This window comes from Schistocerca nitens, chromosome 1 (genome assembly GCF_023898315.1).
Source record: "Schistocerca nitens isolate TAMUIC-IGC-003100 chromosome 1, iqSchNite1.1, whole genome shotgun sequence".
NCBI lineage: Eukaryota > Metazoa > Arthropoda > Insecta > Orthoptera > Acrididae > Schistocerca > Schistocerca nitens.
Window position 1 is genome coordinate 923,460,575 of NC_064614.1, and position 23,204 is coordinate 923,483,778.

Below are 23,204 nucleotides of genomic sequence, written 5' to 3' on the forward strand. Positions count from 1 at the left end.
AAACTTTTCATTCTTTGCAAGTGAGAAATGGGCAAAGAATTTTAAAATAAAACCTGATGAATCCATGTATCATCAATCACTGGATTTTCAGGGGATCAAAAACAGTTTTGGCATGAAAGAGAAATTTGGTAAAAGGTACGCGTTCGCATGCAGTGCAATATGCGTTGACATTCACCGGTGAATTGCTACCATGTGTGTTCTTATGTATGCAGGAGGATGGAAACTGAACATCTGGAGTCAGACTGCAGAAATGAGGTTGTCACATGCTCAAAATTAAGACAATTAACAAAAGAGCAGTACAGAATATTTGCAATCTGTAATGAAATGATATGTTAAAAGAAACTATTTTTTGTTACTTTCTGATTCATGGAAAGGTCCGATGGGAAACAATTTGTGTAAATTCAAGATGATCACGTAGAAACTTGTTCAACGAACTTTGTATTCTAACCACTGCTTCTCAGTATATTTATTCCTTAATGAAATTTGTAGCAAGTAATACATATCTATTTCCAACCAATAGCTCAATACATAGTGTCAATACCAGGAATAAGAACAATCTACATAAAGACCTGAAATCACTTACCTTGGTCCAAAAAGGGGTCCATTATTCAGGAACACACACAATAAATTGTCAGCAACCAATAAAAATTTGGTTTCCGATAAAGCACAGTTTGTTTGAGAGTCTGAAAGACTTTTTGACAGGCAACTCCTTCTACTCTTTAGATGAATGTCTTAACAGAGACTGTTAAGCCAGCTTAAGTAAAAATGTCTGTTAGATTTCGGTTTTGACAGCACTTGGTCACAACAGTCAAGATTAGGTATTTTGTGTATGATAAATTTATTTATAGTGCATAACAATGTTTCATTATAACAATGTTTCATTCTGACAGCGTGTTAATTCTGTGAATATCAGCTGTTCCAGGTTACCACATTGTATTCACCTATTTTGACAATCTCCTGACAAATGATCAGGGTAGTAAGTATTATATTCAAATGTTTTGTGTGTTTATTTTATACTTTCTGACATGTTCCACACCCACAAGAATCATCTCGTTTTATGGGCCTTTGGAACAAGAACTGAATCTAATCTAATCTAATCTAAGATTATACAATGAAATATTTGTGAACAGTGCTGGGAAAGCTACATGCATTGTGAAAAGTGTTCCTCCAAATTGCACTCCCTGTGTCAGCCATGTGAAGTATAATTTTATCGTCAGGTGAAAAATATTATTAAAAACCGCCACAGCCGAATTACTTCAAGATACAAATGCAAAATTGCTACAAGTGAAGACATAATTGAAATACATTCAATTGTTCATTGGATTCTGTATGCACCAGCCTTTTAAAACATGGTGTTGTGAACATAGTTCCGCGTAGTCAGCGCGTACACAACTTTCCCACTAGAGCGCGCCCCGCTAAGCACAACAGCGCAGGCGCAGCGCTCGTCCGTCTCCGCACTACGAGATGGCGCTGCCTTAGAGATGGACCAAATACTGCTTCCGCCGATCCGCGTATTAATATGTAACGCAGCCAATGAGATTGCTGCTAACGTAGAACCTTTTCTCCTCGCAGATCACACTCACGCAGTGATACATGAACGCGCATGGTATTATAACGAGTGTACAGACCTCCGATTAGTCATTCTGCATTTGTCTGCACCAGTCTATAGTCAAGTTTCAGTCTGCGCATAATAAGTTATCATATTCCTGTACATAGCCATGAAGATAAATGTATAGACATTTTGTCAAGTATTAGAGATATGTGAGAATAAGATTAACGTACCAAGACCAAAGGAACTTCAGATTGTCAATTGTAAATAGCATCCAGAATCAAGTTACGTAAGGTTTATGCTTGTTACTATTTTAATAAATGTGTGTGAAAATTAATCAACTTCTGTTTAAAGTTGGTCACCGTCCATCTGCTACTCTTAAGCGTGCAAGTGGCATTTCTATCGTCTGACCTAATGGCAGAAGATAAACACGCCACGATAAGACCACGATACATATTGCTGACACTCGCCTACTTCGTTAGAGTGACAAGTCAAATAATCTGATGGTGTGTGTACCGAAGGTCTTACAGTATGCACACCACATATGGTAAGGTATGCCCAATACAGATCGAAGTGAAGTAATGAAAATACAATATTTTGTAATGTGAATAAAGTGTGCTTCCCATTGAATTTGATGAAGAAACTATGTGAATGTAGAAAGATAGCTTTTACACTTTGTTCATTGTGTGAGAACAATTTGTGTTTCAAATATGTGTTTGATGACTTATACCCCCCCATAAATAAAAAATAAGATGATAACAATAATTCATCACCTCGCAAAGAAAAATAAATTTTGTGACTGTTAATATGAATACTAATAACTGTTTCAGTTTTTAAGTCACTTGATCGGTATTTTTAAATGATTAAATATTATGATATATAAATAAAAAGAATTAAAACCATATGGACAAAGATTCCAAATGAAAAAAGAAGGCAGGAAGACATTACGAGATCAAATAGAAAATTTAAAAATTTACATTTCAAGCGAATAACTGGGGGGGGGGGGGGTTGGTTGGTTTAAACAAACATGACAGAATTCGAACCAGCCACATTTTGTTTACCAGTCTTTTACACTATGTATTATGCAACAACAGCAGTCGAGAAAATGAGGAGTTAGTTTAATATACTAGAGAGAGACTAACTTGCTTTTAGGCTTTTACTGGTAAATGAGGGACCACCAGGGTGAATGACTTCTGAGTCTGACAGCTGGGTTCTTAAGTATACTGTCATATTGGTGATTGCAAAAAGTCGACTGCACCCCTGGGGACGTCTCCTTGTTACTAATGACTGTTCCGATCCATAGCCACTGAAATGGATTAAACCAGAGCAGCAAGAGAAACACTCAAGTAAAATTGAGGTCTTGATGTTAAACAATTAGGTCCTAGTTCAACAATTTCCAAAAAATAGAAGGCACTTTTTCCTCTTTGGAACTAACAATAGTAGAAAAGTGATGCATGGCAACAGACTTGATACAGAAGATAGGACAGGAAGAAACATGCACAGGGAAAAAGACAGAAAAGGGAATTTGAATAAACCCAATAATTACAGAAAGAGACAAAAACTGAATATGTAAACAAAAGCCAAAAATTAATAGAACTATGTATTACTGTTTATTGTCAACTTTAGTGCACAGTCATGATTACCCATGCCAAATTATTTTTTTCTTCAAAAGAACAGTAAATGATGACACTTAAATAATTTCCCAAAGAAGGAAAAGAACTATTTGGTGTAATGAGTTGCAGCTCCCATAAAAATGTGGGCAAATGCAGAGTAACAAGTGTGCTGCAGGGTAGGTTGTGCTGAGAAATAATACTAAATACGTTGCACTGTTTCAGAGATAATTAGTATTGGAGTTAGCCAATCAGGCCGTAGAACATGCAAATTCAAGTGACCTGCCAGAGGGTATCGCCTAACATGTTCTCCATTTGGATTCCTAAAACTGAATAAGAGAGTGATACAAGAATTGGACATGGGATGCTAGTAAGGATCAAACCGAACCAAATACTGAGCAGTCTCTTGCACTGTTGTTCACACTATAGAATCATGGACATTAACTGCATCTAGTGGGCTGCTTGAATTTGCTCACACAACAGTCTCATTGTGCTAAACTCAATGTTAATCAACTAAGAAACAGCGCAATTTATCAAACTTCTCTCTGAACAATTATTTCTCATGACAAGCTAACCTGCAACACCCTTACAAACGTTTCAGACTGTTTCTGACCACCCTGTATGTTAAATGAACACACAAAGTCATCAACATTATATCCTTCAATATCAACCTAGGATTACGTAAATACTGAGTTTTTCTTCTAACTTCCCATTTCAGCTTATTTACTCACTGTTATAGGTCTGATCTTTTCCTTGGTCTTGCAGGGTCTCTCTTACCTTTTGGTTTGTAATTTGTTATAGACATAGGACATAGCCACATACCAGATGGTAATGCTCTTTCAGTAAATGTGATAGAATGACTTGAAATCTTTGAGGCAAAATGGAAGGAGTCTTTCCAGCAATGAATGTTACATTTAATAACCTGTATTTTGCTATTCAGCATGTGCAGAACTAGGGTTTCCCAATTGCAATGAACTTTTTTCACCAAAATATGGAAACATAATTAGCTTGACTGTACACTAAGAAGTTATGTTCTCCACATGTGCACATACGGCTGTTCTAGCAATCTCATATTATCCCCAGAGTCCTATGTTTTGTCATTCCCAAATTGTTTTCTGTGGCAAGAAGAAACCTTCGTGTAGTTTAATTCTGGGATACTTGCTTTTCCTCACTTGAATCTAACTACATGCACTGTAACCTTTAAAAAAGTGTGTGTGGGGAACACCGTGGATAAAAGCTTACAATCATAAAGTCACAGTAGTTATTTTACTTGATAATATGAACTACAGTTGTAGAGCCCTTTCCTAACAACTCTTATTATATACTCCACATGAGCAGCACACATTTCTTGCAACATTACACAAAGTGGTCAACTTATTGGTAGTACCGACTCCACCTTTTGTGTTATCATAAAACTGTTGTAATGGTTGATCTCTGTTTACTCCATCTATTGAATTAATCTCATGCCAGATTCACGCCAGGATCGTAGACTTCCTTTTTTAGGAATATATGAAACCTGAGTATGGCCTTGTCTGAAGTGAACTGTGGACACTCCTTTCTTTACTGGTAGAGAAATCTCATGCTTGTTTCTCTTTACTGCCCAAGAAAAGAACGAGTTTTTCTTCATAACTATTCCAGCAAGCCAATACTTGTAAACTAATTATCTGCCTTTTTATTTCGACAGATTAGAAAGTCTGCTACTTAGTTTAACACTTCTGGTTCCAACCAAATATGTATTTCTAAATTGCACAGGTACGATACCTTGGAATCCACAGGTACACATATCTTCATGCCCTGTTTGGTTTGCTGGATACACACAGAGAACAGCTGAATGTTACATAGAATCGTTCCAATTTCTCGTCTATTTTATTACTTCTTCCAGAGTATACGACTTTTAAAAGTTGTGTATAAACATAGAAAACTTTTCCCAAATCTCTGGTATCTTGTTTAATCACCATCTTTCATCTCGAGTTGCATACCTGCCCAACCTAACGCACCACATGATGAATCTGAAATATTTGTGTGCATTAGAAGGCAAAATTTTTCAATATCATCCCCATCATTTACCCACAGATCCTCGAAGGTTTATCTGTTTGTTTTAATATTAGCTAAAAATAAGAGACTGATGAAGGCTAAGTGAAACATCTCTTGGTTTTACTTGTGTCTCACACTGAAATCAAGATTTGACACTTTCATATCCCATTTTGCTCACTTTTTCTTCGAAACATAATAATAGTAATTTTTCACAAGTACACATTTTTGATTTTACATATATATATTTTTTTCCAACTCTTTTGGATACTGCTGAAGATTATGCCTTCCAGGATCAACTATATAACAATTAAAATAATAAAATTCTTATAAATTATATAAAAGAAAAAGGTGGGGGTGGCAGGGATGGTATGACAGGCTATCTACGCATTTCCTGCTTTGTATTGTCAACTGCAACTACGATCGATTAAATGACAAAAAATTGCGTTATAAAGTGGCTTTGTATTAATTATGAATTTAGGTTAATAACCAAATAACTGTAACGATAAAATGAAAAGGGAGCAGGAAGTGTTTCAAGTTTAGCAATCACCACCTACCTACACTACACCTATACTCTGTGAACAACTGACGTGCACGACAGGTAGTACATCCCACTGCTTAATCTAATCTTATCATCACAATCTCTATCAGGGTGATATGTAGGGAGTTGTCATATATTTCTAGTGTCATTAGTTAAAGCCATTTCTTGAAACTTTGACAGTAGATTTCCTCAGGATAGTTTCTATCCATCTTCAAGAATCTGTTAGCTAAGTTCAACACGCCAGCAATACTCTCCTGTGGGTCAAACAAGCCTGTGACCATTTGTGTTGCCCTTCTCCGTATATGTATATCTCAACAACAAGGCAGTCATTCAGATACTAAAACACACAGCAATGGAAAAGGAAAGTTCCTGAGCTATAAGGGTTCAATTGCTGTTGACTATTGAAAAATAACTGACAGACAATTATCGACTTACAGGAAAAGTGTCGGAATAGATTTCTCATCCCTTCCCTAAGAATAAAACAAATGTAGTCTTCTGTACAGACAGTCACATCTGACTCGAAATATGGCACGATGGAGGAGTAGCACATAAAAATTACTCAAAAGTCATGTATACATAACATAAAAGGTTGTGTCTGTTCAAAACTTTAAATAGGTCAAACAAGCAGACTTTTGATATCTGCTTTAGAGAACACTGTAATGTTGGCCGTGATAAAAAGATTTCGTTCCTTGTTTTTTAAAACAAATTGTCATACGGTAGCAAACAAAAACAGCAATTTGACAACTGTCATTGTCTTCCCACAAGAGGCCATTTGGAAACATCTGTAGAGCTTGAAATAAATGAATAAATAATGGTTAAAGAAAAACAACTGTTAAATGAACAAAGTGACTTCTGTAACAAAGCCTTTACCAAGTATTTTCTAATCTCTTATGCCGTTTCTTGTCACTGTTTCTTGCCCTATTCCTTGTGGGGTTCTTTTTCTGCCTCCTCGAACCTGTCTTGCAGTTACTCTGTTCAACAGTTCTTTAATACGATTATTTCATGTAAACTTACAGCTGTTGGTGACCAGTTTCATAGTTGTGGGCAACCTCTGTATGTAGGCTTCATTTAAACAACTGAAGTATCTCTAGCATATTTATAGCAGTAGTAACACTATTTTTTACCAGTTTTCACTTCAAGAAAGGTATATCTCAAAAATTTTATTGAGATTTATTTTAATCTTGTTTTTAAAATAATTGCAACTTAACACTATTAAGCAGTTAACTGTAGCCTAAATTCCAACAACTGAAGTAAAGATATATTTGCATTGGAGTGCCTCTCCTGGCCTGTTCAGCTACATTCTGACATGTTATGGAGTAATACATTGATGTGCATGTAGTTGTGTATAGAAGCTAATTCGACTTTGCAATTTAGTTCCCTAGTATTTTCTAGCATACCATTTTTCCTTTATTTTTGAACAACATATCTGATGATGACTTGCTTAACCACCTGAACTGATAATGATTATCTGTGTGATCTTAGGCTGAAATGTATTTAAAAAATCTTATATCTTTGCAACTTTTAAAACTTATTGTTCATTAAACACAAATTTGTTGCATTGTTTGAAGTTCATAAATTTTATTTAGGTAGGACTCTTGTATGAATTATTTACATTATAGTTTTATTACTATATACCAGTAGTTCCCAACTTTTTTAGACATTACCTAGTACCATCCCCTTCCTCCCATCTGTTGCCCCTAACCCCCCCCCCCCCCCACACACACACATTATCAAGTCATCAACTAACTAAACTGTGGAATGAAAGACACTTCTTGGAACATTTTCATTTTTAAAGTGATTTAAGATGAATGATGTGTGTGTGTGTGTGTGTGTGTGTGTGTGTGTGTGTGTGTGTGTGTGTGTGTGTGTTAGAATGAATGACAAAGGAATTTGTGGTGCTTCACAAGTGCTACCCACAACCCCTCAGATAAGAATGCTAAGTATCCACAGTGAATGTAGACACTAGTTACAAAAACTTCTTCCCTGCATTACTCCTCTCCAATGCAGCACTTGCTTGACCTATACACTGCAACCCCATTGAAAAGCCAACGAAGTTAAAATGTATGGTCTAGTGTACTATACTTATTGTTCATAAATAACTTATTGCTGCACTCCTTACTTCTGAATTGACAGTCCAGAAAATGCTTCATTAATCGCTTCGAAAGAGACACTAACAGTATTGATAACAATAACAATAACAATAATAATAATAATAATAATAATAATAATAATAATACTGTGTACAGCACAACAGCAGCCCCTATGCAGTTACAGCTGTGTTGTGCTGTCAATTAATTCATTTACCTTTTTCTTACTAAACTATGATAATAGGAATGATCTTTTGAATATAATTTAAGTTTCATGACTGAAACAGAATAACAAAACCAGGATGGTAAAAAAAAAAAAAAAAAACTGCAATCCTACCAGCAGGTTTCCTGAAATGTAATGTAAAGGAAGAACAGTATTTCAGGTTGACACCTACATGAGAAGAAAAGAATTTCAAGATACCCAAACACAGAATATCTATTTTATGTATGAAATATACCACCTACACCCAGGGTGGCCAAAATTTTGGTTCACAGACCATGCTTGGACCCAAGTCCCACAGCACTCAGCTTCGCTTCACATCCCCCCCCAGCCATGCCGCACTGAGTGCGAGGAGGGGGAACAGGGGACGAAAGTGAATGCACCATATTTAAATGGTAGTACAGTCGTATTGCATATGACTTTGTTTTATATTTCACATTTCTCGATGACATATCACAAACAAAACACGTTTTCAGTATTAACTTTTTGGTACGCTGAAAACATATTATAATTTTTACCTGGTACAAACTGGTGGTATACAGACAGACAATTTCTTTGAACTCAATTTGCCATGTAGTAGTGACTTATTTAGTTTCATAATTGAAAAAGGTCTTTCACACAAATATGTTGCTAGGAATATTGTAGCACTTTTGCAACCTCATTATGGACGTACCTTGCAGGTCCACCAATTACATCTGAAACACACACACACACACACACACACACACACACACACACACACACACGGGGGGGGGGGGGGGGGGGCGCTTTCAATTGAAATGGCAAATGGGCTCAAAAACAGATGTGAGACTGAGAATGACCTCAAAAACTCTATAAACCTATCATTGTAATTCTTGTAGGGCCACAAGCTTGCCTTCAGACCCCGCCCTTTCTTTAACGTCAATGAGCTTATGGAACTGGACTGTACTTGTCAGAATGTATCCCCTCTACAATGTGATTTTCTTTTTAAATGCACCCTCATCAAATCAGAAAGAAATTACCTTGCAATATCTTATTGTGGGCAGTGTGCAATCAAGTCCATTTAAAATGCCAAGTCTGCAGTCCATTCAGATGTTCTAATTTTCATTCATGCACTGCTTTTTTCTTCATGCCTTCAACAACAGCAAGATTTAATCAGAAAATCATTCCAGGCATGTCCCTTGACTTAACCAAAGCACTTTGCAGAAATATATGAAGTCTCCATACTCTTCATTCATTTCCACAGAAAACTATTGCAACTGAAAATGGAGTAATGAGAACAACTTCAGAACGTTTACTCTTCGTACTACCAATTTCTTCAAGTGCTCAACTGCCTGTAAATTTAGCAAAGTGCTTCTCGATGTACAGAAAAATGAATCCCACACCTGTTCATCACTGTAATTTTTTGCTCTCTCACTGTCATCCAAAAGTTTACATTCTTTCTGTATGGTGGTGCTATAATGTTGTTTTGTAGCAAATAACCAGTACCTGTCACAAATTGTGAATCCACATCCCTCTCTTCTGTTATTCCCATACATTTTTAAGGAGTGCGATGATAGACTGCCTCTTTTTGAGCAAACAGCCACTGGATCTGTGAATGTCCTTCATACCAAGAACAAATAGCAAAGGGTAAACGGCGCTGACATCACGGTTCTGCTGAACTCAAGAGTTGTGCCGATCGCAAAATGCTGCACTATAATGCTAAATAAAATGTCGCACAGTACTAAGTACTTCTCAGCAATGAGCAAAGCCAAGTGACAGGCGGGGCTTTGGCCTGCCTGCAGACCACACATACTGCACACGTAAAGTTTGGCCTGTCCTGACCTACACAGTTTTATAACCTACTTAACCTTCAATAATCCTCTAACCCTGTATAAATTGGAACAAAAGGATATTCTCATAATCAAATTATTTAAATACTGTCATATTTCACCAATCCAGTACCCAATAGATTATATTTCATGCATACCCTACTCATGTAAATGCCAAATTATTATCTCTGTTGAAAAGTTTCCTGTCTGTTTGTTCCAATAGAAACTACCAACACACAAAAATGCAGGGATGGAAATGTAGCTTGCAGCATCTATAATATTTCTTTACAATTCAAAAGGTTCAAGAATGAACAGTGAATTTAACTGAAATATGTATGTGTGTATCTGAATTTTCTAATGATTAACTTAAAAGTATATGTCTGCTGCATACCTGAAGTACAAATTTTTGGTCTATGACCTTTTTTCCAATAGTTGGCTGAAAATCGGACGACTCCAAAAACCTCAGGAAAAACTCGTATACCAGCTGAAAGAACAATCACATGTTAATGTTTCAATACAAGGAAAAATGTGAAATAATAAAACATGCATTACTTGGATTCTTGAAAATCACTGTGATGCTTTAACAATGGGGGCTAGTGAGAAAAGTAAGGAACTCATAAAGAGCGACGAACATGAGAGACAGTGGGACGTGAGGAGAAAGTTACCATTATAGACTGAAATGTTGGAAGACAGGTATCGCAGAGAGGTGGGTGGACAGCCAGGTGGGAGGGTGACAGTAACATTTAAGATGCTGATCCTACCTGTAAATGTGGCCACGATGCTTCCAGCGTGGGATCATCTTCTTCTGGATCGAAATCAGGGTTTTCACTTGGCGGAAGTGTCCTGAAGAGATTGGCAGAGATCTAAAAGAAAGTAAGAGTAAGTTATTACTTGGAATGTGACAGAATTCCCCCCCCCCCCCCCCCCCCCAATCCCCAAAGGAGGATTTGTGATATGAGAAATGTAAACTTGATAAGGTAATTTTAATTTGAGCAACAGAAACAACTTTTAGATTTAAAAAGTTCTGCATAATTTTTTGCATTATTTTATCACAATAGTTTTATACACTGAAGTGCCAAAGAAACTGCTACATCTGCCTAAAATCATGTACAACCCCCACGATCACGAAGAAATGCCACAACATGATGTAGCATGGACTCGACTAATGTCTGAAGTAGGGGTGGAGGGAATCGACACCATGAATCCTGCAGGGCTGTCCATAAATCCGGAAGAGTACAAGGGGTGGAGATCTCTTCTGAACAGCATGTTGCAAGGCATCTTAGATATGCTCAATAATGTTCATACCTGAGGAGTTTGGTGGCCAGCTGAAGTGTTTAAATTCAGAAGAGTTTTTCTAGAGCCACACTCTAGCAATTCTGGATGTGTGGTGTGTCGCATTGCCGTGCTGGAATTACTCAAGTCCGTCCGAATGCACAATGGACATGAATGGATGCAGGTGATCAGACAGGATGCTTATGAAGTGTCATCTGTCAAATTCGTACCTAGATGTAGCGGGGGTCCCACATCACTCGAGCTGGACACGCCCCACACCATTACAGAGCCTCCACCAGCTTGAGCAGTCCACTGCTGACATTGACATGCAAGGCCCATGGATTCATGAGGTTGCCTCCAGACCTGTACACGTCCATTTGCTTGATACAACATGAAACAAGACTCTTCCAACCAGACAACATGTTTCCAATCATCATCAGTCCAATGTCAGTGATGACAGGCCCAGGCGAGGCGTAAAGCTTTGTATCGTGCAGTCATCAAGGGTACACAAGTTGGCCTTTGGCTCCAAAAGCTCATATCAAGGAGGTTTCGTTGAGTGGTTCATACGCTGACACTTGGTGATGGCCCAATGTTGAAATCTGCAGCACTTTGCGGACGGGTTGGACTCCTGTTACTTTGAATGATTCTCTTCAGTCGTTGTCGGTCCCATTCTTGCAGGATCGTTTTTTGGCAACAGCGATGTCAAGAGATTTTATGTTTTATCAGATTCCTGATATTTACGGCACACTAGTAAATGGTCATATTGGTAAATCCCCATTTCATCGCTATCTTGGAGATGTTACGTTCCATCGATTGTGCGCCAACTATAACACCATGTTCAAACTTAAATCTTGATAACCTGCCATTGTAACAGCAGTAACCTATCTACCAACTGCACCAGACACTTGTCTTACATAGGCATTGCCAACTGTAGTGCCGTATTCTGCGTGTTTACATATCTCTGTATTTGAATAAAAGTGCCTATACCAGTTTCTCCGGTGCTTCGGCGTACAAACATAGCAAAACTGGTGGACTGATTTTTCATCCACTTGAAGTGACTTTCATGTCTAGAAAAAATCTGGAATGGAGTACACAATGTTGCATCTTGGTTCACATTCAGTGTTAAATTCCTTGTTCCTTCTTATCTGGATTAGTTGATTCAGAGATCACAGGAAAGCACTAGCATATATCCCACGGGACTGTCTGGTCAGACACTATTGTGTTCAACCCATCATTGGCTCAATGACTACTATACTTCACTAAAATGCTAAAGTTCTGATACATCACTCCATACTGGCCATGCAGTAGCCACTGCCCAGAGAGGTAACACTGCATCCACATAGGTAGTGTTTTTCTCAAACACAGTGGGTGTACAAAAACGTGATACACCAAAAACAAAACACATTACCATGCCTAATACAGTGAAGTAAAACTGTTGGCATTCAAAATATCATCCAGTCATCTCAGAACTGATAAATACGGGTCTTGTGTAGTTTTCAAGAGAATCTTATGCCATTTCTAATGCAAAATATTGGCAAGTTCAGCTATCACCGATGGAGGTGGATAGCGATCATTCGCCCTTCTCTCCAAAAGTAGATCTCAGAGGCTCAATAATATTGAGATGTGGTGACTCTGATGGTCATGGGAGATGTGTGAATTCACAAGTGTTGGATCATGCAACCTGTCTTAACAGGGGCCCTGATGTCTTGGGACAAAGCAACACCATTGGGGAAAAAATATTGTACCATGGGATGAGCCTGACCAGCCAAGACGGCCATATAATACTTAACAATAATGAGGCCTTGCAGAGTAACCATAGGGTCTATGGAATATGAGGATCTTACTGCCCAAATCCTACTGAACATCCACTGCATTTCACACTCGGCAGCAGGCAGACTGCATTGTAGGCTTGGGACAGCGTATGCCATACGTAAACTCTGACAGAACTTGGAAACAGTTTAAAACAATACTTTCAATATATGTAGTTTAAAACAATACTTTCAATATATGTGGTGCCTGACATGTCAATGGTCATCTTCACCTTAATGTCTGTTCTTTAACTTGTCCACAGACGTGTGGTAGAACACACACAACAAATATGTATAATTAAGGCAACGGTGGCCATCGATCTCTTTAGTGCAGACGCACAACAGGCTAGAACTCTTACGGGAAATGGGAAAAATGCCACAAGTAATTGGGTCTATACAAAAGAGCATTTCATGCCAATTTCAAAAATGTATAGTTTATGGGCATTATCATTTTCCGTTCGTTCTAAAATTGAGGTTGAACATAATGTTGCACAGGGGCCACGCCCATCTGTCAGTTTGAAGTGCATGTGAATACGTGATGCATTATTTTGTTCTTCCGTTTTTTTCCCGCCATTAATTATGGATCGTTAACACAAGTGTATTCTAGAAGGCACCGACTTCCGGAACCAAAGTACAGGCAAGTCTAGAAGGCTATGGTTTGAATGTAAACAAAGATATGAGAATATATGATTTAGGAATTTCATCTGTGTATGGTTTTGTAGTTATTTTGTGTGTGTGTGTGTGTGTGTGTGTGTGTGTGTGTGTGTGTGTGTGTGTTTTTGTCTTTGTGTGTTTTTCCTGTTCTAGAAATGCCAAGAGTACAGAAATTTAGCCCCCAAATGAAAGTTTCGTGGTAACCAGATTCAAACACAACTGAATAATACACATCATCAGTTGCTCCAAAAGTCGCCCGCTGAAACTGTGTCTACAGGCAGTGCTTCTAGACGTAAACTTTCACTTTCTGAATGTAACGAGAACAAGCCTAGGAGTACTGTGAGAAACAATGACGACGAAAATGCTATTGAGAACCTAAATATGCTGTCAAGACTTTTGAAGAGTGCTGTGAAATGTAAGTACTGCAGTTGTGAAGATAGTATTGACGTTTCTGAGGACATTTCGCAAGGAAGAGTCTTTGCCTGTAACTCGTGTAAGATTCACAGTGACATCATCAGCCACTTACAGTTGACATTACAGTGTGAATATTCAGCTTGCTTATGCAACGCGATGTATTGGAAGCGGAAGGACAGCAGCCCAGACTTTTTGTGCAGTGATGGATTTGCCTCCACCTCCACTGAGGTTTGACAGAGACAATAAATTAACACATAATGCTTTACGTGGTGTAAGTGAACATTCAATGAAAAGAGCAGAAGAAGAAGCAGTAGCCTTGTCTGAGGATACAAACATTGTAGCAGCATTTGATGGGTCTTGGCAGAAGAGAGGTCATACTTCTCTGAATGGGGTTGTAACTGCCACATTTATTGAAATTGGTACGATACTGTATTATGAATGTCTAACAAAGTGCTGCCAGGGTTGTTCAAGTAAATTTATTGGCACCCATTTTTTGAGTAAAGAACTTTAATGGCCCAAGTGGAAACATGAAAATAATAGGAATTCTAAACATTTTTAGAAGATCAGAGGTCAGTCATGGTGTGAGGTATGTAGGCTACCTTGGGGCTGGAGACTGTAAAGGACACACTACTGTTGTTAATGATAGACCATATGGGGAGACACTGATAGAAAATCTTGAATGTGTTGGGCACGTACAAAACGTATGGGAACTCGGCTGAGAAAATTATGTAAAGACTTCAATGGGAAAAAAAACTGTCTGGTGGAAAACACATAGGTGGTCCAGGTTGTCTTACAGAAAGTGAAATTGATTCTTTGACTTAATATTATGGACTAGCAATAAGGAGAAATGTAGGAGATTTGGAGAACGAGATGAGCTGTTTAGGCAACATGGTTTCACAGAGTGTCAACAGATGACACCCCACATCATGGTTTGTGTCCAAAAGGGGAAGATTCATGGTGCAAGTACTGGTTGAGCAATGCTACAGGCATACAATATACCCACAAGCATTCCTTACCACTTGCTGTATTTCAGGTAATTAGGCCTATATATAGGGACCTGGCAAATAAAAATCTACTTAGGAATGCAAATGAAAGCTTCAACAGCTGTACATGGGAAAGAATACCCTAAACTGAATTTGTTGGGCTGACAGTGCTGAAGACTGGTGTAACAGATGCAATAACAACATTCAATGAGGGGGAGATTCCAAGGACCAATGTTATGAAGAAATTGAACCTAAAGACTAAGGAATATGGCTTCAGCTCTAACTGCTATTGATAAGCGGCGGGTAACCGCAGCAGAGACAGCTACAAAAGCTGCTACCAAGAAGTCAAGGATGAAGAAAAGAATGAAGAGAAAGAGCATGGAGTATAAGAGAACAGGACAACTTGAGTATGCAGCTGGAATGTTTTAAACAAGCATAGTGGTAAGTTAACAAATCTGTAAATCATCTTTTGCGATTTACCAAAAACTTGAATTTTCATCACATCATTCAGGTACACTTTCCTCCTAAATGGCTGAAGTTAAACTCTCAAAAATTGGTACACATATTTAGAATGACCTCCTCTACCTCCCTTGCCTACTATTTCCTGAAAAATTTAGAACATGATGATGATGATGATGATGATGTCTGTGATATTTGGGCTACATTTTTAAATATTTTTGTTGTGGTAAAGTAAATTACTTGTCTTTTTCACAGATCAGCATCAGGGAAGGAAATTGGAGGCATAAAAATCTTAACGTGAATGTTGTGTGTACTCTGACACTTTTTCCAAGCTGTGCAGTCAGTGGTTCCACAGAAAATGGTACCGCAGTGAAATGGTGTTCCGTTTTTTGTACTATTATAAATATTGTTGTCAGTGCCAAAATATAATAAATATCTCAATGATGTTTTGGGAAATGCTTTGACTAATGAACCTAATTGTGTACAAGAATTTTGAGCTCTCTCTTATTTATAGATCAGTTGCACTATGAGGGTGAAGATAATGCTAAAATTGCAGCCCATTCAGAGGCGTGTCCCCTTAATAGTGTGTGAATAAGTTGAGAATTTGGGTCCAAGGGGAGGCATGCGAGGGTGGTCAGTAAGCAGGATACCCAGGTCCAAATCCCAGTCCGGCACAAATTTTCAACTTTCTCCAGTGATTTAAATCAATATTCACTCACAGGCAATGTTTGTAATTCCTTTATGTCTCAAATCACTGACTTTATTGCTCCACAGGCCAGGCTTTATGGCTTTGACACCATAACATTTCCTATTACAGCCATTTGCATTACTGGTATATGGTTTCGGAATTCCAGCTCACCCTGCAATTCCCAGCCTATGGAAATCCCATCATGTTGTTTTGGTGCTGACATGGTTCACAACTGGGACATTCAGTTCTGCACTGACTTTTGCAGCTGTTGTTTCTCGTTTATCGTCACAATCCTCTTCAAGGACCATCTGTCACCGTCACTCAACACACACTTTCGTCCACATTGTCACTTATACTCTGTACGGTGAAAGAAGAGCTCTGACAGTTGTAGTGACCTTGGTGCATGTGCTTCACGCACTCCATCACAGCCAGTCAGATCACGAGTTTTGTTTACATTACCATGGCAACAGCCCAGTGTTGCCATAGTGCTAGGTGAGCCCTCCTTTTAGTTAGTGGTGCCAAATGCTTCATTCCCGTTTGTGTGTGTGCATGTGCATTCCAGAAATTGAGTGTTTCTTGCCATGTGTTTGCAAAATGGCTTCATATAGTGGAGAGAAGACGACTTTAGGAAAAGGAGCTACACTGAAATCTCAAGCACATGAATTTACATACAGATTGCGTGTTTACTTTGAAAGGGAAAGGGGTAATGCTGGGCCATTGATACCAGTGGTATAGTGACTGACATGGCAGCAGAAGCACTGAACATCTCTACAGTGACAATGAAGAGAGTCACAAATGATAAAGAGGCTATCAATTCAGCTGGGAGCCCTGTTATTGTGAAGCCTCTAAAGTCAAGGAAGAGATCGTGTCACTTGCTTGAAACAAACAACTTTGACAAATGTGCTATCAGGCAACTTATATACACACACTATAGCAGGAAGGACTATCTGACACTTAAAAAATTGTTGGCATCACTCTTTGATGATGGTTTGTTCAAAAAATGGCTCTGAGCACTATGGGACTTAACATCTATGGTCATCAGTCGATGGTTTGTTCACAGGCAAAACAACACGGCTCTCCATTACTTTTAAAAAAGAAAATAATTTTAGCTTCCACTGGAAAAAGATCTCTGGAAGAAATGTAGTAATGGAACGCAGGGTCATTGTGGCATGGATATGTCAATTCCTGCACGAGTTGCTAATGATGAATCTGGGGCGTATAATATGGATTGATGAGGCATGGTTCAACGTGCATCTTGCACATTCCGTTGTGTGGACAGATAACATGTGTCACTGAACTTTGAGTGTGCCAACTAGTAAGGGAGGGTAACTAATTATAGTTTATGCTGACTCTACAAATGGTTTTGTGCCCAGTGCTACAAGGATTTTTCAGTTAAAAAAGAAGAAAAAAAAAATCAATCTGTCAATTACCACAAGGAAATGAATGCAGATACATTTAAAGACGGGTCTGTTACTAGTTTGCTACCAAATGCCAATTCTGGTAACGTTTTATGTAATGGACAACACACCATACCATTCTGTACATTTAAATGAGGCACCATTAGTCAACTTTTCAAGCCAATAAACTTTACCAACAGCCACACATTTTACTAAGATATTTTATTTTATTTTGAAAGCAATCCTTTTCAGCAATTCATTTTGCCTCTTCAGACCCCATACACTTTTTTCGAATCAACAAAATTATTATATAGTGCCACAAAACTCTATATCGTGAATCCCAAACATGGTGCAGCTGATTCATACTAAAATGTGACAGCAACTGCGTCAACTGTACAACAAAATGGTTCAAATGGCTCTGAGTACTATGCGACTTAACTTCTGAGGTCATCAGTCACCTAGAACTTAGAACTAATTGAACCTAACTAACCTAAGGACATCACACACATCCATGCCCGAGGCAGGATTCGAACCTGCGACCGTAGCGGTCGCTCGGTTCCAGACTGTAGCGCCTAGAACCGCATGGCCACTCCGGCCGGCAACTGTACAACAGCTGGGATTCACGATATCCAGTTTTATGGTGCTATGCAATAAGTTCGCTGATTCGAAAAAAGTGTATGGTGCTTAAAGATGGCAAACTGAATTGTCAAAACTAACTGCTTTTGAAATAAAATAAAATATCTTAAAGTTCACAACTGAAAAGTACGTACCAGCCAATGTCCCCTGGCCACATTGGACCAACAGAGATTGAATTAGTTAACTGCTTGAAAGATAATAAAATAAGCTTTGAACAGAATATGCAACAAATGGAACTTCTGGAATTAGTGAAAGCCTCAGAAAACGCTGTATGTAATTCATACGTAATCAGAGAACCATGGCCAAAAAATTACACGTTTCATTGTACCACTGCCATTACAATGCCATAGAACAGCAAAGATATCAAAGCCTGTAGGGTTGTGATGAGAGATGATAAATCAGATGACAATGAATTTGAGATTTCTGTTCTCCCACATGAAAAATACAGGTAACATCTTCAGTTGATATTTTACAGATAACATTTGTTCATTTTGCTGTACCTTGTTAATGTTGAAAATCTGTCTAGTGTGTGTGTGTGTGTGTGTGTGTGTGTGTGTGTGTGTGTGTGTAAGGAGGCGAACACATGAGGGAAAATATCTGAACAAGGAACACATCACTCAGTACAATGCTTCAATGAATCTTACAGCTTTCTTAGGCCTTGTAGCTCTAGCTGTCATGGGGCCGTTGTGTGGGAGCAGAAGGTCTGTCAGTTCATTACCAGCCCTGCCAGCTGCTGGCCCACTGCACTTCCAAGTTGAATACTGACAACTATGCTGCCAACTGTCAGAGCCCTTCCCTCACCGTACAGAATGTAATGGATGATGATTTTCTGACTTTGCTGTAAGCAGTACAAACCTTTGGCACAGTGCCCCTTGAAACACCACACACACTGACTACCTCGGTTACGAAGCACCCACCGTATGAGCACCAACCATGTGTCCACATTTGCATTCACTTTGTCCTGACATAATCCACTCACAACTACACAGAGCACTGTTCTTACCATGACTGACACGTGCAATGCATTGAGACCATTGCACAGGCACTGTTTGTGGTCAAACACATCATCGCCACCTGTGATATCTGGCTAGCTTCTGCACTTATTTTCAAGCATGCATTTCTCACAGTATTTCCATATTTTTGTCCAACCCCTTTACAATGCTCCTGCGTTTCAACTCTGTGACATGTTTGGCCAATTTCTTCCAATCTTTATACAACCAGAGAAAGTATCAAGTTTCCTCATTTTTAAAGAGGGTGTTATCTCTTCACTTATCTGTAATGAATTGATAAAAGAGCCAGAGGAGAAGATGCAATATACTTTTCAACAAAGAGTTGCTATAAAACAAATTGCTATGTCTATAGTTTTTTTATTTCATCTGACAGACTTTACAGTCCTGTACTTCAGAATGTATCTTTCACTCTGCAGCAAAGTGCATGACATTTTGAAACTTCCAGGCAGATTAAAACTTTATGTTGGACCAGGACCCAAACCCCACCTTCTGTGGGAAATGCTCATACTGCCTGAGCTACCTAAGCACAACTCGTGCCCTGTCAATTCAGCTTTACTTCCACCAGTACCTCTCTCTGACCTTCCAACTGGCCTCTCTGCTCTAACTGGTAACTGCACCGGATGAGGATACCAGGAAGAGGATTAAGAAATTCAACATTCAGTATGAATAGGAATGGCATATGTGATTAGCCCAGATATTCCAGTTGACCAGTTTTCCCATGAGCTTTGATGTCAAGGATGACCAGCTGAAAGCAGCAGCAGCAGCAGAAGAAGAAGAAGAAGGAGGAGGAGGAGGAGGAGGAGGGGAGGAAGAGGATGACAAGAAGAAGATGTAAAGTAAAGCAGTGTCTACTGAGGATTTGATGAAATATATGAAATATGGTCAAAATCTGAGTATCTGAAGGCTGTACTGCTACTGAATAGGAGGTAAATTATAGGAGGTAAATTATGGCAGAATTATAACAGAATAGGGGCAGAGGAGCAGAGGGGGACTAATGTATGTTAGCTTTTGTGGTATGTTTCAACTGCTTTTAGTGAAGTCCCAATAAAGTTATAGTAGAGGCATTTGGATATCAAATACTTGATTGCAGTGACAGTCAATAAATTACCACCAGTATGATAAATTTCAGGGAGGTAAGAAAAGTGAGTATTGGTCAAAGTGATATACTAAGAAATAATAACCCATTAGATAATGAGGAAATCTTCTGAGGCAGTGACAACTGCCATAACATTAAAGATAGTTATGTTGAAAAGTAAAATATTTTGTTGACACGTAACAACAATCTTTAGGAAATAAAAAACAGAAGAGCACCCACTTATTTCCATAACAGAATTTGCATCACACTAATACAGGAAGCACAAGAGGTTGAATGTGCAAGTAATTTGACAATCAGCTTGACTGCGGACTTAAAAATACACGCACAATATGACAAGAAATTTGACATGTTCCAAATGTAACAAAGACAACAAAAGACAATTCTGACTTTTCAATTAATAATGGAAAAATGTGTTGTTACAAAAAAAAAGGGGGGGGGGGATATCTTCTTGGGACTTGCAGGAAGTCACTGATAATGTAGGGTGAAATTATCCTTGTAGGCCTGTCTCATTTACAACAAAAACACAACTTCACTGATGGCGCTCTTAAAAATTACTTGATGGCTATATGAGGCCGAAGCTCCGCTCTACACAAGTAGTAAACAACAGCACTGCTACAGTGCTCACAGTGTTCTCAGTCTCAGTACTATCACACATGTCATATTCCTCTAACAGAATAACATGCTGAAGCAGAAATACTATTGCATAGTCTGTCTGTAAACTCAGGAGCAAGCAGCGCTTTAGGTGAGGGGAAGTGGCCTTCCCCGGAAGAACGCTGCCACCGGCCTACAGGGGCCCCCAAAATCTGTTGCCCGTTACATGTCTAGAGGTGTAGATCGGCGTGCAGTGATATACATCGTTTCTATTCGTGGGACCCTAGTTGCCAGTGTCAGTGAGCTAACTTTGTATACTTACTGATGTACTTCGATGTCCGGAAGTGATGGATAATCGTATAGCACTGCAAGAAAATGTGCAGAATACGGAGAAGTAGAGATATTTGTGGAGTAACGAGCGTTCGATCGTCTCTAATGTTATTACAGCGTGTATTAAAGAGGCGGCCCAAAAAGAACTGTTGGCTAATGTTACCAGTCCCAATTAGAGGGCTACAATCTATGCCAACGTCAGCCTCACCCAATAGGACATGCAAGTAAGGAACGGAAAAATAAGCCGCATGGTTTACTGGAATAGCCAAAAAGGAAAACTAATAATTTTGGGAGGAAACCCATTGTTATAGACAGTTTCAAAATCCTTTGATGCTTATGGAACACTAACTCTGTATCTCTGTCACTATTCACCTGATTCTAAGACATATTGCTTAATACATGTGCGCAATAGCTATTCTAAACACTGCTGAAATTTCCTTCGAAACATGTACACCGATTCTGGGCTTCTAAGCAAAAAGCTTGACATTCGAGGTGCGTTTACATATTCATTTTTATTTTTTGGTAAGAACTTTATTTGTTAATCTACAGAAGTGTTATACTCTTCAAAATATTCCCCAATACATACTATACCAGTGCTTTTTCCAATTCCCTAAACACTTTAGGAACTGTTTCTTCGGGACAGTTTATAGGTCTCTTTAACTGTGCATTTTTAATCTCATTCATGCTTGTAAAACTGCTGTCCTTTAAGGCCTGCTTTGAATTGTTTATACCACTTGTCTACCCTTGGTTTACTCATAACAGGCTCACCAAAAGCAATATTTACTATTTCTAAAAATTTCATATACTTTATTCCATTCTTATAACAAAATTTAATACAGATTCTCTAATTTATTTTTATACAAAGCAAATAACAGTTGATGCTACCAAAACACATGTAACCTTTCTGACATCTGAGAAAAGAGTAAATACCCAATATGCATAACATTGTACACATACTTTTGAGGCATGTTTACAAAGACAGTGACAAAAAAGTGGTGCAAATCGGACTAATACAACACACAAAAATATAAATTTCTGCTTACTTTTTAAACACTTTTTGTGTTGCAAGAATTGTTAAATTTCAATGCAGTCCTTCAAGGAAAACTTCTACCTTTTAGCAGAAACACAAAACAAGAAAAAGCCTTAAATTCTACAGACTGATTGCACTATATGGGCTTCGTTTTACGAATAGCAATAGAGGAACATTCATTCACATGAACAGACATTTGGTTCTATGTTTGTAGTAGAATCCTGACTTCCATTCTTATGTTAATAATATTTACTCTATAATGTTGTGTTCCGGAAGAAGCTGTCGTTTTTTGTATTTCTTATGATCTTAATGCATTTGTCTAAAAATAAATGCAGCTGAGACGTATCTGTACACGGCGCCACCACAGATTTAAAGCACGTGCCGCGGCAGGGCCGGTACTACGTTGTGAAACAGCCTGTAGAAGCGCCTTGTGACGTAGCTGGGTTGGCAGAGTGGGGACTCTCTCTCTCTCTCTTTTCAGTTTACCGACAGACTATACTGTCACCTAATTGTGGTTTTTCTGCAGATGCTCACATGAACAGCTGACCAGCTGTGCAGTTTCTGAGGTGCTTGTTACCAGATGCAAGTGCATAACAAACTGACCTCTGTCAACAACACTTATGTCATTGGATTCCCCATTTGTTGCACATATCATTGCTAAAATGAGTCCCCATTCATCTCTGCTCCATTTGTATACTTTCCCAACCATGTCAAAATACCTGAAACACTACAAGATTAACCTCGTGGTGTGCATCAGTCGTAATGTTTGGCTCATCTGTGTACACTGCAATATATTTTGGTGATTTCACGATGTCACTCCTTAAATACATTGAAGCTGTGTTGTACTGTTTACAGTAAGTTTTTTGAAGTAATATTGGTTCACTGGAATATTTAAAGAAAGTAGTTATAAGAATGAAGACCGAAGAAAATGATTGTCCCACTCACTCACATCAAGCTAAGAAATATATTTTATAGAAATTTTGCAAGCTATTAAAAATCAAGTCCATA

General features: G+C 38.5%; 1 protein-coding gene across 2 annotated transcripts in view; it reads right to left on the reverse strand.

Moving 5' to 3' along the window:
• Window positions 1-23,204, reverse strand: part of LOC126192803 (serine/threonine-protein phosphatase 2A 56 kDa regulatory subunit epsilon isoform) — a 301,524-nt gene that overhangs the window by 90,576 nt on the left and 187,744 nt on the right. For both annotated transcript variants that reach the window (XM_049932632.1, XM_049932633.1), the window contains exons 3-4: window positions 10,590-10,691; window positions 10,220-10,312 (exon numbers count right to left, since the gene is read on the reverse strand). In XM_049932632.1, coding sequence (XP_049788589.1) covers window positions 10,220-10,312; window positions 10,590-10,691 — 195 coding nt within the window. The remainder of the gene's footprint in view (window positions 1-10,219; window positions 10,313-10,589; window positions 10,692-23,204) is intronic.